Genomic DNA, 18,909 nt, shown 5'->3' on the forward strand with positions numbered 1-18,909 from the left:
TGTCAGGGTTTTGTGTCTCAACCAATTAATCTGTTAATCTGTTGGGCTGCAAGTAGGAATGGCGCAGCGGGTTACTTCCCTTCCCCTAACAACCATTTGAGGTGTACGATTCTGTGTTACTAAGCATATTATCACACAAACCCAGGGGATTTGAATCATTTCACTGCCTATGATCACAGGTAACTGTACCTCTGATTACAACAGTGCTCAAATGACAAAGTAATGTGTGACAAATCTATGAATACTCCTTAAACTAAACTATTTCAAGGATCACACTACATTTTTAACAAATAATTGTGCCAACCTTTTTTTTAAAAAGTCTTTAATAAAAGTTAAGTCTTAAATTATGCAATAAATTCATTAACAAAAGAGTGCGCCCAAAAAGCGTTTTTTTTTCTTTCTTTGTCAGCCTCTTCTCTGACAAAAAACCCCAGTGTATAAACAATGGATCAGAAGTGTCAGGACCCGTGTACCCGTGGGTGCATGGACCGTTGCAAGTCCGGCCACCACAGGGGTTCCCCGGCATCTAGTAGCTGGGGGGTGTGGGTCCCCCTGGGAGAGCAGGTGCGGGCAGGCTTCAGCGGCTTCAGCCGTGACTAAAAGGACAGCACACTGGGTCTTGGTGGTTGCTAGACATCCGTCCCGGCACGTCACTTCCGCCACCAGAGGATCTGTTTGTCCGGTTGCCTAGCAACCGGAGACTGCTGGGCGGTGCTGCTTTGAGTCCTGGCTGTCACTAAGCAGCCAAAATGCCACTCTATGTGCGCCCAGCACCTGGTGTATTCATTAGAGCTGGGGGCTGGTCTGCTGGGCTGCTTCTCATTGGTCAGGGACTTCCTTTTAAGGAAGTAAGGCCGGACAGCAGACACCGGTGATAGCAGCTGTTCCTGCTGCAGGGTTGTTCCTCATGGAGCAATGTCTGCCAGACATTTGCCTTTCCACGCTGTTCTGCGGTATCTCACTCTGGCCATCTTTAGACAACTTCCGACAGACTGTCTAGAGTCTGTGAGTGCCAGGGGTTGTCACTGTCCCTTTTTGTGTGGTGTTATTGCATGTATTGTGTGGTGTAATATTCTTGTATATTAGCATGGTGTATTATGTTGTGTGTTTAGAGGATTTAGATCCCCGTGAGATTATGTGGTGCACAATCTCGTGTTTGTGACAAGGTTGCATATCTTTGTGTTTGCTGCGAAGTTGCAGTATCTTCAGCTGTGTGATGAGGTCACTGTTTATTTGGTTTTGTTACAATGTCGCAGATCGTTTAGTGACTTTCTTCTAGGTAGTTCCTTTAGTTAGATCTCCTCTTGCCTGCTCCCAGGAACCTCCAGATCCTTGTCCCATATAAGACCTGGTGGCACTGGAGTTGGGGCGGACCTAATTTGCCCCTTCAAATGTGGCTGTTATAGGAGAAGCCTAGCACCGCAGGATCTGGTAGTTCCAAGGAAGATGCAACAGAGTGAGAGTAAGGTCTCACCAGCAGGTCACGGCTGTGAGGTTCACTCCCTGGATCATAACAACAAGATGCCTCCTGCTGCTTATGCAAATTTCCATTCATACAGCAGTTACTGTACAAATTATGTTGATCTATGAGTCAGGCCCAGAGTTGCACCCTATCTGTTCCTGCACCATACCTTTAAATTGCATGCTCTAATAATTAGTGCACTCTTCCCTTGTGTTTTCATTCCCAACACAAGCCCTGCTTCTTGAGCCCTTGCTCTGGAGTACTGGCCTAACGTACCTCAACAATCAAATGTTGAATATATTATAATTCCTGTTTCAATCACAACACGGGGTGTCTGGTTCCGGAGTAAAACTGCCTGATGCTTACCTCTCAGCTGTGTGAGTATACAGTAGGTGTAAAATTAGTGTGTGCATAATAAAGGTGTACTATTCTCTCTGTCTGTGGTTTTTTTAAAACATTCTTTTTACAGGTGGACTACAAGTCCAAGGGGGGCCCATTAATGCCCCACATGCTGGAACTTGTAGTTCGCCAAGTACCAGCACGCAGGGAGACTGCTGGGACTTGTAGTTCACCTGTAAAAGCAAATTTTTTTTACACTTTTACATGTATCAGCCCGGCGTCCACAGCCCACGGACGCCGGGAACAGCCCAGGGCTGGGGAAGAACCCTTTTATTGGGGGGTCTCCACTCCCCCAGGTACCCCATAAAGGGGGGATAAAAAGTGTCCCCTGGCTGTGGCATGACACCCTGGGCTGTTGGAGCCTGGTGCTTGTTCCAAAATACAGGGAACCCCAGTTTTTTTGTCCTCCGTATTTTTGGAACCAGGACCGGTCCAAAAGTATGGGGCTGGTTTCAGAAATACGGGGGAGCCCTCTGCTTTTTGTCCCCCATATTTGTGGAACCAGGATCAGCTCAATGAGCCTGGGCTGGTTATGCTCAGGAGGGGGGGACCAAACGCCATTTGTTTTTACATTTTAACTTTTACACATATTTTAACACCAAACCATGCACAGACCTTAATGATCTGTGCATGGTTCTGTCAAATTCGCCTGTCAGAACCTAGTCTTTTTGTTTGGTGATTTTAGTATCATTTACCAAAAATTGCATCTCATTAAATTTGCGAGTTGTATACTTTATAATGGGATAACATCTGGATGTGAATTGATGTGTGACTAAAAATTGCCAGGTCAGAATGTGTGAATTCGCTGCAAAAAGTGAGATTTTTTCCCTGCAATTCGTATCCTATAAAATGTGCGGTTTTCAGAAAAAGTGTGATTTCTGCGGGTTTTTTTTGCGATATTATCGCAAAGTCAAAATATCGCAATAAGCCAATTCCAGTCTGTTTTTTTTTAGCTCAGTAAGTATGTAAATCTCCCTTGCTATTTGTACTCTAACAATCTATCTCTCCTCCCCCAACTTATCCCCATCACTCCTGTCCAAGGTCTCCGAATGCCTCACGGCCATCTCAGCCTGGATGACCCAGCGCTTCCTAAAACTAAACATGGCTAAAACTGAACTTCTAATCTTCCATCCCCCGAACATCCCCTCTTCTCCCACTATCTCCATCAGCATTGGTGAAACCCAGATCACGTCCACCGACCAAACACGCTGCCTCGGTGTCATCATTGACTCCTCCCTCTCTTTCACCCCCCACATTCGTGCTCTCTCACAGTCTTGCCGCTTTCACCTACGCAACATCTCACGCATTAGACCATTCCTCTCCACTGACGCAACCAAAATTCTCATTCACTCTTTTGTCATCTCCCGCCTTGACTACTGCAACATCCTTCTCTCTGGGCTACCTCTCACCCGCCTCGCACCTCTCCAATCCATTCTTAACGCTGCTGCTAGGCTCATCTTCCTCTCCCGCCGCTCTACCTCCGCCTCCCCCCTCTGTCTATCTCTTCACTGGCTCCCCATTCCTTTCCGAGTTCTCTTTAAACTCCTCACCACCACCTACAAGGCTCTCTCCTCCTCCACAGCTCCCTACCTCTCTTCACTGATCTCTATCCACACTCCCTCCCGTCCTCTTCGCTCCATCGCTGACCGCCGACTGACCTCTCACCTAATCACCTCCTCCCACTCCCGTGTCCAAGACTTCTCTCGCGCTGCCCCCCTGCACTTGAACAACCTCCCGCCACCCATCAGGCTATCTGATTCCCTTACCTCCTTCAAGCGCTCCCTCAAAACCCACTTTTTTCAACTATCCTATCCCTCCTCCTAACCTCTTTTTATCCTCCTATCCTGCCTCCGTTCCCCTCTATTCCTACTTATCCTATTGTATTTCGTTCGTCCACCCACCTATTTTTAGTATGTTAACTCTTATGAGTAGGGTCCTCCTTCCTCACGTACTCACCCTACCTCATTACCTCACCTGTGCTCCTGTCCTGTTCTTCCCTTCCTCTACTTCATCTTCAGTCTCCTCGACAATTTTGACACCTACTTCTGAACTGATGCTGATTTTAGTTCTACCAGCTATACCCCTATTTATACTGTATTTTTCAACACACCCTGTACGTTACCTTGTAATTTGTTTTTTTTGTTTGCTATGTACGGCGCTGCGGACACTTTGCGGCGCCTTATAAATAAACATAGTACTACTACTACTACTGGTGACCAGTTCCTGGCGGTCTCTAACAAACATTCCGGTCAGTCTTGATCTGACTGTTTCTGAGACATTCTGGGCAGATGTATTAAGCCTGGGGAAGTAATAAAATTGTTGGTGGTAATGCAGCAGCCAATCAGCCTCTAACTGTCAAGTTACAGGCTGGGCTTGAAGAATGGCAGTTTGGGGCAAATTGCCTGGTGGGTTATAACCTTCCGCTTTATCACTTCACCATGTTTAAAACATCTGCCCCTCTGTGCATTAAAACTTAAAGGTCCTCTCATTTCCACTCCCAAGTTTCTAAGCCTTCTCTGAGAACGCAAGAACCTAGTAACCTGATGCAGAGTATTGCACATGAGGGTAAGTTAGTACTGTATGGGTATGTAATCATGCTGTATTTTGTAATGTGTATTATGTAATGTACAGTATGTCTTACTAGAAATTTTGGACCCATCTTATGACTAGTTCATCCCTGTGTAATAATGTGCCCCGGTGCTGGGACAGCTTCCATGCTCCCAGCACAGGAGCATGGAAGACAGTGGAGATGGAGCTGTGTCCCTAGTGTGACACAGCTGCAGATAGCGCTGGGAGCAAATAACCGATCCCAGCGCTGACAGTCCGGGCGGGGGAGCAACGCGGAGGAGGAGAGAGGCGGCTGTTTGAAATTGGCGCTGTTGTGGCCACCATTGGAAAACGCTGCTCGCGGCATTTAAACACTGGCGCCATTCGGGAGCCAATCACGGCTCCTGAATCGGCAGCCAATAGAAACTGTCCGCGGCAAGCCAATCAGCACTCGCCGCACCATAGTCGGCCCCGGCGTCTGACGTCAGACGCCGCTGGGAGGCGAAGGAAGAAGGAGAGCGCCGGCGGAAAGTATACAGCGGCGCCGGACTGAAGATTTCCAGCGGCCGCAGAAGAGGCGAGAAGACGTTGGGATCAAGAAAGAAGATCTCCGGCACCTTCTACAGGAATAAAAGAAGTGGCGCCGCTGGCCAGGACAGAGGCCAGGACAGAGGCCAGAAGACGCCGGGATCAAGAAAGAAAATCTCCGGCGACTTCTACAGGAAGAAAAGAAGCGGCGCAGCCGCTGGCCAGGACAGCGTCCCCTCGCAGGGCTCGCCACGCTTCGGGCTCAGTGCGCTCGCCACACTGTATAAGATCAACTCCACGCCGATGTGGATAGTAGGGGTATGCTTTGGGATGGTGTGGATAGTGGGGGGGGGGGGTGCCTTAAACCTCATTGTATGTCATACAATGCATACAATGATATAATTGTATAGGTAATGTATTGCCGTCGTACACCCTATATATGAGGTGCGATTCGGTGCGATGCTGTGCGATACGATGCGGGGCTAAGAGAGCAGTGAATAAATTACATAGGAAAATCGTATCGCACGGCCGTTACAATGGCCCATGCGATGCGATTTTCCTACGCTGCCGTACGTAAGAAACTTGGGCGCCGTGATAATACACAAGTACCAACAATTCGCTTCTAACCTCTGCCTACCTTTTGATGTTACCCTTCCTACCTAGCTACTTAGGGACCCACGAGGGGGACTGCCACGCAGTCCGTCCACCTCCTACCCCAACCAACCATGGGAAACTCTGGGCCTAGCGCCCTTCCCTATGCACCTGCAGACCTAGAGGCCTAAATAACACTCTCAGGCCTGATGCCTGCCTACCGTGGCCAATATAAGGTGACTTGGGCCTAATGCCCAAGGTCACCAGTCTTTACAACAAATGGGAACAACCTCCTAACTGTTCACAGGCTTAAAGCCTTTTCCTGCAGTGGTCTAGTGCCTGAATCAATAGCCCCCTGCGGACAGCATGCCTTGCGCCCGGCTATATTGGGCCAGGAGGTCCCACCAAAACTGCCCGAATAGTATGGGGCTTCAGGGGGAGGGCCCGACAATTATACTATGGTCCAGGTGTGCCCAACAATGTAATGCCGGGGGGGGCCCGACTAGAGTGCCCACAGGCCGGAAGGGCCTGACTTTGCCCACGGGCCTAGTGCCCGACACCCGGTGGTCCAGTGGAGGGGGGACAGGTGACCCAAGGGCCGCCCACCTGCTGGGCGGCCACCCCCTGCTGGCCTCTCCGTGGGCGGTCGCCATCTTCTTTCTTCACTGCTTCTTTTCTTCCTGTAGAAGGCGCCAGAGATCTTCTTTGTTGATCCCAGTGTCTTCTGACCTCTCCAGCATCGCCGGAACTCTGGTCTCCGTCGCCGCTGTCTTCTGCACCGTCCTCCAGCGGCTTCTGTCTTCAGGAGCGCTCTGGCGCTCCTCCGGCGGAGGATCCTCTTCTTCCACCTTCCTGCGGCGTCTCACATCAGACGCCGGGGGCGGGGTTGAGGACGACGCGGTGAGCGCTTATTGGCTCGCCGTGGCTGTCTGCCATTGATTGGCTCCCGAGGAGAAGGTGGTTTAAACCGCCGGGGGCGGCATTTCTTATTGGCGGCCTTTAAGGTGCCAAATCCAGTTATATAGTGTGGCAAGCGCAGCGAGCCACTGAACCCGAAGAGTGGCGAGCGCAGTGAGCCCCGCGGATTACTTTATATGTATTCCACGTCCCCATGCGGGGCTCGCCACGCTTCGGGTTCGGAGGCTCGCTGCGCTCGCCTCACTATATAAAATCAACTCCATGCCGGTGTGGATAGTGGGGGTATGAAAAGGACAGAGGACGCGTTCTGCTGCGCTCGCCACGCTTCGGGGTGGTGTGGATAGTGGTTGGGGGGGGTGCCTAAAACCTCTTTGTATGTCATACTATCATATTATTGTATAGATAATGTAATGGCATCGCACACCCTATAAAATCGGGAGGTGCAATGCGATGAGATCCACTGGGGCATACAGAGCAGTGAATAAATTACATTACAAAATCGCATCGCATCGCATGGCCCTAAAAGGGCCCATGCGATGCGATTTTCCTAAGGATTAGCCCACTAAGCTATTTGCTTAGTGGGTGCCCTGCTAGGAAACAAGTACCGGTCAGACAGCTGATGCCTGCGCCAAAGAAAGCTTTGTAAGGACACAACTCGCTGCCGCTCTGCCTGCTCTGCTGCTCCGGTGCTGGGAGCAGGGGAACTGTCCCAGCATCAGGGTACATTGTTATCTAACTGATAGTGGTGGGCAACGATTAAAATTTTTAATCGCGATTAATCTCAGTAAATTTTTGCGATTAACTGCGATTAATCGCATTTATATGCAAAAATTCAAGAACGTATTCAAAAAGTAGTGTATTGCGCACTTTTATTAAGAACTGCTATAGGAACAACAGTGCAATAACATTTGGCTTGCAAACACTTAGTAAAATGTGCTTTTTCACAGCAGTATTTACTCATACTGTAGCATTTAAAAGAAATGAATAAAATAAATTAAAATAATTCTAATATTTCCTCCCAACATGACCCATGCCTGGAGGGACAAACTACTCTACTCCTGGACTTTCCTCTTAATTTATGATTGCCATTACCTGTTTTGAACAGATTAGAACTAGTTCACTCTCTTTGACAAAATCCTTCTTAGATGGACAAAACCATGTGCACTGCAGGGGGGCAGATGTAAAATGTGCAGTGCACATGGTTTTGTCCATCTAAGAAGGAATTTGTCAGAGTGAACTAGAATAAGGCCCTAAGACAGGTGCTTCACTACAGATGATAATAATCATAAATTAAGAGGAAAGCCCAGGAATAGAGCAATCTGCCCCTAGAGGAAAGGGTCATGTTGGTAGGTATGCTTTAACATCCACATTAGCATGTCATATTTATTTAGCATTAATGTAAAATAAATGGTAAATTTTAAATATAAAACCAAAGCTATTTGCTAGCTTTTTAGAGAAACGTTACCCTCAGAGTCCAAAGTCCACAATCATAACACAGCAGTATAAACAGTGTATGGGGCAGATGTATTAAGCATGGAGAAGGGGATAAAGCATACCTCCCAACATGCCCCTCTCCAGGAGAAACAGAATGCTCTATTCGTGGACTTTCCTCTTGATTAATGATTGCCATCATCTGTTGTGGAACACCTTTCTTATCCATTATTAACCTGTTGAAAACAGGTGATGGCAATCATAAAATAAGAGGGAAGTCCAGAAACAGAGCATTCTATCCCTTCTGGAATGGGTCATGTTGGGAGGTATGGATTAAGAAGTGATAAAGCAGTGATAAGTGTAAGGTGATAATGCACAGTAGCAAGTGTCCCTGTTAGAGTGAAGTGGTCGAGCACACCAAAAAAGAATACACAGATGGGATTTACTGTCCATTCCTCCAACTAGAGTAAGTACCTAAAAGATATCTGTCGAATCTATCTGTTGGGAACAAATCAGAGGCGTACCTACATATGCATAGGCCCCATAGCAAAAGTTTGTAAGGGCCCCCTATTTAGCAACTGATGGTGATAAATGTATGTAAAAAATATTAGTTAGATTGTTAAAATGGGCCCCCTTCAGCTCTGGGCCCCATAGCAGCTGCACCCCTTGCACATATGGTAGTTACGCCTTTGGAACAAATATTTGTAAGGTATGAGAGCAAAGAACAATCATCAATCAAATATGTGCTCACAAACATTGGAAAACAGACAAAAACAATTGTTTCGAGAAATTTGTTATATCAATACAACAGATGTAATGCATGATGAATGACCACTGTCTGTTTTCCAGTGTTTGGGAGGACAAGGTTGATTGTTATATGCCCTCATACATTACCAGATTTTATTCCCACCAGACAGATTGGACAGATATCTTTTAGGTGTGTAACCTATTTAGCCCTCAGCACCAAGCCAGTTGCTAAGACACACCAGGTTATTTACATTTTCAGATGATAAACAAACTCTCTTCTTCTGCACAATATGACCAGCAAGAGAAAACAACCTTTCACAGGGTACTGATGTTGCAGGTGTGGCCAAGTACTTCTGTGCAATAGAGGCCAGCCTGCTGTGTGAGCCTGCATGCTTGGACCACCACTCTAACGGACAGGACTCTGTACTGATGGTGGGCTCCGCTCTGTATCGACGCACACTGTTCTCAACTGAATCTTCCTCTTGTTCAGAATCAGACTCTGATGAAGCAGCCAATAGGGCTAACTTTTTATTTGGTGGCTCTGTTGTTGCTTCCACCAGTTTCTCTGCAGCAAACCTCTGTTCCTTGAGTAAGTTGGTGACTGAGGCCCACACCTCACCCCTCTCAGGTCTGGGTATACACTTGAGGTCTTTGAATCTTGGATCCAATGCACTAGCAATCTTCAGATATGCAAGATTGGCATTTCCCTTGCGTGTCTCCAGGTCTGTTATGAATGTAGACTTAAATTTGACCACGTAGGCAGGGTCATCATCTGAGCTCGCCATGACCCGAGAGAGATGGCAAAAAGAAGGTAGAACCACAGAGCACGAAACATACTTTTCTCCTCCCAGAAGTTCCGTCACATACCTGCAACAGTAAAACAAAAATTCAAACCCATTTTGTTGGGTATGGGAGAACGGCACTGACAATTCTCGTGGATACCAATAGTGGCATCCCAGTACTCAGACAGTCCTCAGTAAATATACTAAACTGTCCTACCCTTAACCCTCCCTACAGGATCTTCACCGAAGGTATACAGAGAGCCAGCATCATAACTACATCCCATTCATGCTACATCTTTTACAGACAGTACAGTGAGAAAATGAAATATATGATGTATGTAAAATATACCTGCAGGGCTCCAGCTGTTGTAACGCTGTCGCTTTTGTAGTCCTCTCCTTTTCATACAAGTCATGTATTCTTCTTGTGATGGTGCGTCTTGAGGGAGGCTCATATGTGCTGTCATTCGTTGCGATCCTAAGAATGTTCTTGAGACCGACATCTTCCACAATACTAATCGGCCTGCAGCTTGTAGCTATCCACTTCGCTAAGTTATTTGTTAGCTTTTCTTGCTTTTGTTTATCTATACTTCTCCCATATGTTGTATCCAACGTAGTCTGCCGAAGCCTCACTGCACTGTTTGTTTCGTTGGGTGATTTTCTGGAATCAACGCTGTGTATTGCATTTAAATGATACTTTAAACTCGAAGTACTCCGGTGATAAGACAATTCAACGTTGCAGTGTTTACAAACAACTTTGGTTTTATCAACTCTGCCATCTGGAAGAGATTTAAAATGAAAATGTCCATGTAATATTTCTGTTCCTTTCTCCATTTAGTCATTTCTGTGAGGGGGGACAGAAAAAAAAAGTGAGATAAGACCACTATCATATAGAAAAAAAAAAGTAGACTTTACACCCCAGTTTTGCTGTGCCACTGATTAATGATTAATGTCTTGCGAGCAGGGCCTTTCTAATGTTTAACTGTCTGTAAATACCCAGTTTGTTCTATCACTATCTTCATTGTAAAGCACAAAGGAATATGCTGTGCTATATAATATAAACTGTAACTTAATAATGTAAAGGGCACTTCGTAAGCTGCCGCAGGCTACAACTTTCATTACCCCCTTTCCATACACTAACCTCAGATGATAAAAAGGGACATAAGAGCACTGTTACTGTATCATATAGAAAAAAAAGTAGACTTTATACCCCAGTTTTGCAGTGACACTGATTAATGATTAATGTCTTGCGAGCAGGGCCCTCCTAACGTCTGTAAATACTACGTTTGTTCTATCACTATCTTCATTGTAAAGCACAATGGAATATGCTGTGCTATATAATGAACTGTTAATAAATTAAGGGCCCCCAGTAAGCTGCCACAGGCTACAACTTTCATTACCCCCTTTCCATACCTCAACCTCAGACGATCTCTTGTAGTCTTGCACGATGCTCCCGTTGCTGCTGGTCAGTAGTTGGGTAATTGCGCGTCTTGCCGAACAGCCTGCGGTGATGTCACTCTGTCCGTTCTTTAGTACTGCCACTTTATCGTTCTACCCAAGTTTGCTGGAATGTTAAGGTAGGGATTGGACACTGACATGCAAACTTATAGACCTGTTTAGAATTGTGTACTCACCCCATCCCCTGTGAAATACAGTACCCACCCTATTACCCCAGCCCTAGTGGCTTGTACCCCTCTGTTATGAGGCTGCAGTAGCATTCTCCCCTGATGTACCCCTCTGGTATGGCATCCACCCCTCTGTTATGGGGCTGCCGTAGCATCCTCCCCTGATGTACCCCTCTGGTATGGCATCCACCCCTCTGTTATGGGGCTGCCGTAGCATCCTCCCCTGATGTACCGCTCTGGTATGGCATCCACCCCTCTGTTATGGGGCTGCAGTAGCATCCTCCCCTGATGTAACCCTCTGGTATGGCATCCACCCCTCTGTTATGGGGCTGCAGTAACATCCTCCCCTGATGTACCCCTCTGGTATGGCATCCACCCCTCTGTTATGGGGCTGCAGTAACATCCTCCCCTCATGTACCCCTCTGGTATGGCATCCTCCCCTCATGTTACCCCTCTGGTATGGGCCTGCAGTGACATCCTCCCCTCATGTAGACTACACAGCGTCCTTGCTCACATTCATAATGACCCCCTTTATACTAGTCATGTAATTACAGCCTTCTCTTGAGGCAAACTCACGGTGGTATGATGATGTAGCCCTTTTGGATATTCAGCGTCTTTCCTTATGCACCTGGGGATCTTCTCCCTCCTCCTATCTGGCAGCCCCTCTGCTGTTACATGCATGGGGACCTCTGCAGTGTTATCCTGGTGTCTTCCAAGTGCAGCAGCAGCACATGCACGTGGACCTCTGCACCGGTATCCTGGCGTCTTCCAAGTGCGGCAGCACATGCAAGGGGATGTCAGCAGTGGTATCCTGGCATCTTCTAAATGCTGCAGCACACTCGCGGGGACCACGGCAGACACGTCCTGGCGTCCTCCAAGTGCCGATGCGCACGCGCGCGGACCTCGGCTGCTGTGTCTTGGCGCGAAAATCTGGCATCCTCCCAGTGCCGATGCGCATGAGCGCGGACCTCGGCTGCTGTGTCGGCGCGAAAATGCGCTGTTCTTCCAGCTTCCGGGTCTGAGATCAGCCGGATCACGTGACGTACGAGTTAACGCGTTAATGAAATTATCGGCGTTAACATATTTTTGCGTTAACGCGATAATAACGCGTTAATCTGCCCACCACTAATAACTGGCACTACTGCGGACAGCTGTAACAGCACTATTGGGACATGATATGTAACTGGCACTAAATATGTGAAAGAAAATAATTGCTTGCCATTTAAATTCAGTATCTGAGATTGTACACAAACTTTGGGTGAGATTTAATAGGATGAGAGATTCAGAAAGTGAGAGATTTGGTGAGAAATCTCCAGTTTTTTTTAAAGCGGCAATATTTTGCACTTCAAAATCAAACTGGATTTGCAGTGTAAATGATTGCCACTTTAAAAAACCTGGAGATTTCTGACCAAATCTCTCACTTTCTGAATCTCTCATCCTATTAAATCTCACCCTACGGGTGACATTCTATGGGATGAGATTTGTGTTTTTTGGCGTTAAATAGTAAACAAAATGGCGCTATCGCATTTTTCCGTCAAATCGCCAATTTAATAGGATGCGCTAAGGGACTGAAATCGCATATTATGTGCGTTAAGGCATGCGGACCAAAAGTGCAAGATTAATTCGCATTTATATCGCATCCAGATGTTTTCGTACAGAAAAGTATACAAATCGCTTATTTAATTCAAAGCGTTTTCTCAAATCGCACTTTTTAGGTGTCTAATAATCGCACTTATTTCAGACCAGGTTCTGTTTGGCGATTTGGCCCAGAACTCATTTTGGTCAAGTGCACACATGGTTAATTTCAGCACAGGTGCCCTCATTTTCATTCACAAACACCCCTACATAAACCCCAACATCATTAAGGACACCTGTGAGGGTTTGAGACATGGAGATTTTGCAAAGTGGTTTGGAGTTGCTTATCTGTGATGTGGGCCATTTGGAGGAGCTGCGCAGGAGGGAGGAAGCTGCGCGCCAGATCCAGGTAGCCCCCCGACTACTGCGTACCCCACGTATGTATCGTGCTCGGCTGTACCTGGACTCCCTCTTGGATCAACAGGTTGTGGGGATGTTTAGGCTGAACCGCATTAACCTGTTGGACTTATATGAGCAGGTGAGAGATGATTTGGACCCTTTTGGGGGAGGCAACTATGCAGTGTCTGGGCTGCACAAATTAATGTCTGCCCTCTACTATTTGGCCACAGGCTCCACTCAGTCTGTGACCTCATGGTCCTTGGGGGTATCACAGGCCACTTTCTCTAAGCATTTTACTCAAGTGTTACTTGCTTTAAAGAAGTTGTGGCGGACATACATCAGATTCCCTAGTTCTGCGTTGGAGTGGCAGGACCACAAATTGGCTTTCTATAGACTCTCAGCATTCCCTCACGTGAGCCCAACGGATGCAGCTGGTGGTGCTGACCTATCCCTTGCTGGTATCAAGCTTGTAAGTACATTTGATACATGTATGAATTACGTTTGCTGTAAAACATGGCTCACTGGTGTTGTGGAACTACACGTGCCAGCATGCCCTGACACACTATAACCATTACAGTCCAAACCATGAGTGTCAGAGCTTGCTGGAATATGTAGTTCCACAACCTTTGACGGGCCAGGAGTTACCCCACACTACTTTAGAGCAATCCCATTGTCATATACCATTACAATATGTCCTAATTCACACAATAATTGTTTTAAAAATAATACACAGACACAATGGTATGCGGTTAGACATTTTTACTGCAGTCTACTATGTCAGAACCAATCTGCATTTTTGCAAGTGAAACATAAAAACTGTCGGGGGATGTAACAAGATGTATTGCATATGACAAAACTATCAAACATATTAACTATCTTCTCCCAGCATCAGGCAACCCTACACCACTTCTAGAACCTGCACCCAGCCCACCACGGGTCCTAATACTCCGACGGGGTGGGGAAGTGGGGGAGCCACTTATTGGGGTGCTAGATATACTGCTGAGGGTTGATGCTGCGCCACCTCCGACATTAGCTTCCAGCTGCTGTAGTTGGGCCTGCATACCTATTAAGGCATTGGTCTGCGCTGTGCATGATTGGCTTAGTGCAGCTATACTTTGCGCAAGGCTGCCAATATGGCTATTCTGTTCCCTTACAGCAGAAGTTAGATCTGCAAAACGGGTGTCAATGCTGTTAGCAATGCGCACATGAGTGCCTACACCTACCCGTACACTACGTGCAATTTTTCGTAATTGAAGAAATGTGTCACGCATGTACCCCTGGATGTTACCTATTTGCAGGCTTTGGGAGGCCATGAATTCTATTTGTTTGTCCTTGAAATTGACCAAGGAGTTAGCTACTTGGGAAGCAGAAGCTGCTGTATGGGGTGTGTTGGTGGGTGGGGGTGGGTTGGGAGACACCCCACTTGGGGGAAGATCACTCTGTGATGAGGTCTGTATTTCTTCCTCTGCCGCAAAGGTCTCCACCGGTTCAAGAATTATGTCCATTTCGTCTAATACCATCATTGAAGAATCAGTTTGGTCTGTCCCTAGTTGTATAGTACCTGTGGATACAGATGAAGAGGTAAGTACTGATGCATATATAGGCCAGACTCTCTTCTGTACTGTTTTAGAAAGGGCTTGAGATGCTGGACGCACATACCCCAATAGAGCATGTAACATTGACATTAATAATAAGTCACATGCCTAGCTCAGATTACATTCATTTCCGTTGCAATGTAGCAGCAGGAGATGAATGTAGTGTGAGATATTGTTGATGTGATATGGGTGTGTGTACTGTATGTGTAATGGCGTGTTTTTTGTTCATTTACCTGCTTCCACAGATTCTGCAGCAACGGGCCTTCTTTTCTTGGATGCCGCAGCACTTCGGGATGGACAATCTGTGCAAGGAAAGATGGGCAGCCATTATGGACCTTGCAATGGATAAGCATTTTCAGCAAACATGCATTCAAATGACAATAATGGACAATACCCTTTGGATAAGGACTGCATTATTTATTCACCACAAGACCCAGCATTATGAGCAATTTGAAAGTAGGAGCAGGCAATTTCTTGTGCATTACCTTGCTGGGCTATGTAGTTCCACAGCAGCACTTTACTTAGCATAACAATTCAAGTGAAGAATACAGTTAGAAAGCATTGGCATGTTTATTTAAGATTGCATGTGGTCACACTTACCAGCTCTGGATGGCGTTTGCGGCCTATCGGTATCCGCCACGTGCATGCCAGGCAGGACCTCAGGGGGTATAATGCGCTTCAACTTCACCTCATAGGATGTGTAGCACACAGTGGTGGGGCTTCCTCCGCCAGTCTTGGTGGCCTCCTCCAACTCCATGCCCATTTTACTTTTCAGCTGCCTTTTGATGTCATTGAATCTCTTCTTGACATTTCTGACCAGGCACTTGTGCTGACTTACAGCGTTCACCGCCTGGGTGATGTCCTTCCACATAGCCCTTTTGTGCTGTGCAGTGGTCTTGTGGTGACTTTTCCCCAGTAACCGGTCAAACACTGGCATGATAGCCCGGACAAGTGCAGCATTTTCCTCATAGGAGAATCGGACCTTTCGGCCACTTTTTGTGCGGCCAGCTTCTACCTCCTCCTCCTCCTCATTTTCGACTCCAGCCATGTACCCCTCCTCCTCCATGCCAGTGTCTTCCTCCTCCTCACCACCATCTTCCTCCACCTCTGACATGTGGCCCTCCTGCAGCTGCTGTGGGGTATGGTCAAGGGCTTGGCTATAGGATGGGGATGCCAGTGGATCCTCCACCTCCTCCTGCTGGGGCTGGACGGCCAGGGCCTGGTCTGGGGCTGGCCTTGCTGTGGCCATGCTGCCTGCCACACTGCTGGCTCTCCCACTTGGCTGGCTGCTGCCACTGCTCCCTCTGCCACTGCTCCCTCTGCCACTGGTTCCTCTGCCACTCCTCACTCTGCCACTGCTCCCTCTGCCACTCCTTACTCTGCCACCAACACCTCTTCCTGTACTCACACTGCCACTGCTCCTCTCCATGCTCCTTACTTCCTATCAAAGAGTGAAATGGCGCCAATGCCCCTTTATATAGGGGGTGTGATGCATAATGAAGGGGACAGAGGTGGCCCAATAGGTTGGGGGGTTCTTAGTCATGCGGAGACAGTTTTGTAAATCGCACTCCGGTTGGTCCAAAACTCGCACATGACCGGCGGAAGAAATCGCACTTTTTTGTGATTTAAATTCGCACCACTTCGCCGCAAATCGCACCACTTCGCACTTTTCAGCCTCCAAAGCGCATCACATTAAATATGCAAATTATTACCAAAAAAATGCGATTTCAAAAAGGGCGAATAGCGGCGATGTGGTGCGCTAAAAAAACATGCGCATTTATCACAAACCATAGAATGTCACCCTACGTTTCTTGTTTTGAAACCTTGTTTTATGCACAAATAAAATATATTTATGTGTTTGATGTGCTTATACAACATAAATGCAAGATACCTCCAGATACATCATTGAAATATAAAAATGTTCTGAAGTACGGAATAATCCGTTATCCAAAATTCTTCTGGTCCCGAGCATTTTACTCAACCTGTATATACATATTTGCATGAAATTGGCAGATAAAGGGGGAAATTTACTAATATGAAAAACCGAGTTTTTCGTATTAGTATTTTCCCTACGACTGCATATACGACTGTTTCAGTCGTATGCAAAGTCGTGTTCCGGAGGGTCATTTACAAAGCAGTCAGATACGACTGCTTTGTAACCCACCGATGTCGTAGGAATTCGTATTAGCGGCCGTATATACGGCTGCTAATACGAATTATTTGTAGCAGTCTGCACGGATCAGTCAGATCCGTGCAGGCTGCGAGGTGTAAAAAAAATAAAAATATAAAAAAAAAATGGGAAAAAAAATGGCGTGGGGTCCCCCCCACAGCCAAAACCAGCACCAGGCTGACGGAGCCTGGAGCCGGTAATTAAAAATCAGGGAACCCGACAAATAGGGGTTCCCCGATTTTTAACAACCAGCCCCAGGCTCCAGGTCCGGGGCTGGTTCCCAAAATACGGGGGACAAAATGACTAGGGGTCCCCCGTATTTCAAGAACCAGTCCCAGGCACAACCAGCCAGCAGGGTAATGTCACAGCCGGGGGACACTTATAATATAAGGTCACGCGGCCAAAACATTAACCCTACCGACCAGTCAGCCTGGCCAGGGGCCCTGGGGGAGTGGGGACCCCCCCAATGAAGGGGTCCCCCCCCTCCAGGACTTACCTGACCAGGCTGAAGCCTGGTACTGTCCCCGATGCCCCTGGGCGGTGGGCATCGGGCTGATTATGGTGTAAAAAAAAGACTAATCTATTGTTTTTTACTGTGGCACTACAAGTGCCAGCAAGCCTCCCCAGCAAGCTGGGACTTGGAGAACCACAAGTCCCAGCCTGCTGGGCATTAAAGGGCCCGCTGGCACTTGTAGTTCCACAGTTAAAAAAATAGTACACAAAACACACTGACACACTTTTAAAATAAAACTTTAATACATACAAAGCCCACACATACTAATACTTACCTATCTTCTTTCCGTAGGTATCCCTGGTCCTGTGTCGTCTTCTGGTCCATGTCGACGTCTTCTGGATCCATGTCGTCCTCGCTGTCGGCGGTCCGGAGTCCGACGAAATCCATGGAGGAAGCTGTGGAAGGAAACCATACTCACCTGTCCCAGCGCGACGTAGTCAAGGTAAGTGTCTTGGCAAAAAAACAAACCGAACACCCCGAAACCAGCCGGACAGAGAGTCGCACGGTGTTTGTTTACATCGTGCGGCTCCGCCCCCGAATGCCGCTATTGGCCGCCTTGCGGCCTAGCGGCTCCTGATTGGCCGCTAGGCCGCAAGGTGGCCAATAGCGGCATTCGGGAGGCGGAGCCGCACGATGTACACAGAGTACCGTGCGTCTCCCTGTCCGGCTGGTTTCGGGGTGTTCGGTTTGTTTTTTGCCAAGACACTTACCTGGACTACGTCGCGCTGGGACAGGTGAGTATGGTTTCCTTCCACAGCTTCCTCCATGGATTTCGTCGGACTCCGGACCGCCGACAGCGAGGATGACATGGATCCAGAAGACGTCGACATGGACCAGAAGACGACACAGGACCAGGGATACCTACGGAAAGAAGATAGGTAAGTATTAGTATGTGTGGGCTTTGTATGTATTAAAGTTTTATTTTAAAAGTGTGTCAGTGTGTTTTGTGTACTATTTTTTTAACTGTGAAACTACAAGTGCCAGCGGGCCCTTTAATGCCCAGCAGGCTGGGACTTGTGGTTCTCCAAGTCCCAGCTTGCTGGGGAGGCTTGCTGGCACTTGTAGTGCCACAGTAAAAAACAATAGATTAGTCTTTTTTTTACACCATAATCAGCCCGATGCCCACCGCCCAGGGGCATCGGGGACAGTACCAGGCTTCAGCCTGGTCAGGTGAGTCCTGGAGGGGGGGGACCCCTTCATTGGGGGGGTCCCCACTCCCCCAGGGCCCCTGGCCAGGCTGACTGGTCGGTAGGGTTAATGTTTTGGTCGCGGGACCTTATATTATAAGTGTCCCCCGGCTGTGACATTACCCTGCTGGCTGGTTGTGCCTGGGACTGGTTCTTGAAATACGGGGGACCCCTAGTCATTTTGTCCCCCGTATTTTGGGAACCAGCCCCGGACCTGGAGCCTGGGGCTGGTTGTTAAAAATCGGGGAACCCCTATTTGTCGGGTTCCCTGATTTTTAATTACCGGCCCTGGCTCCTTCAGCCTGGTGCTGGTTTCGGCTGTGGGGGGGACCCCACGCCGTTTTTTTTATTTTTTTATTTAATTTTCTATTTTTTTACACTGAAGCCTGCACGGATCTGACTGATCCGTGCAGGCTTAAAGCAAGTAGAACAGGAAAATGGT

The 18,909-nt window shown here is 47.6% G+C and overlaps 1 protein-coding gene and 1 long non-coding RNA gene across 2 annotated transcripts; both read right to left on the minus strand.

The window, feature by feature from the left end:
- Positions 1-8,687: 8,687 nt before the first annotated feature.
- On the minus strand, positions 8,688-10,269 carry LOC146019562 (E3 SUMO-protein ligase ZBED1-like). Its single transcript, XM_083152068.1, has 2 exons — positions 9,755-10,269; positions 8,688-9,490 (listed from the first exon to the last, which is right to left on the minus strand). Exons 1-2 carry the CDS (start codon positions 10,234-10,236, stop codon positions 8,827-8,829), a joined length of 1,146 nt encoding a protein of 381 aa, XP_083008194.1. The 5' UTR covers positions 10,237-10,269; the 3' UTR covers positions 8,688-8,826.
- A 4,255-nt stretch (positions 10,270-14,524) lies between these two features.
- Positions 14,525-15,265, minus strand: LOC146019563 (uncharacterized). Its single transcript, XR_014450602.1, has 3 exons — positions 15,197-15,265; positions 14,830-14,898; positions 14,525-14,562 (listed from the first exon to the last, which is right to left on the minus strand). It is a non-coding gene; the product is annotated as an uncharacterized LOC146019563 (long non-coding RNA).
- Between the last annotated feature and the right edge of the window lie 3,644 nt (positions 15,266-18,909).

This window comes from Crinia signifera, chromosome 7, assembly GCF_055691185.1.
Source record: "Crinia signifera chromosome 7, ASM5569118v1, whole genome shotgun sequence".
Classification (NCBI taxonomy): Eukaryota; Metazoa; Chordata; class Amphibia; order Anura; family Myobatrachidae; genus Crinia; species Crinia signifera.

Bases quoted from the DNA above. Each gene is read 5' to 3' on its own strand.
- LOC146019562 (XM_083152068.1), bottom strand. From the start codon at position 10,236: ATGGAGAAAGGAACAGAAATATTACATGGACATTTTCATTTTAAATCT. The intron at 9,491-9,754 runs GTATATTTTACA...TTACTGTTGCAG, and splicing joins CAACAGCTGGAGCCCTGCAG to GTATGTGACGGAACTTCTGG.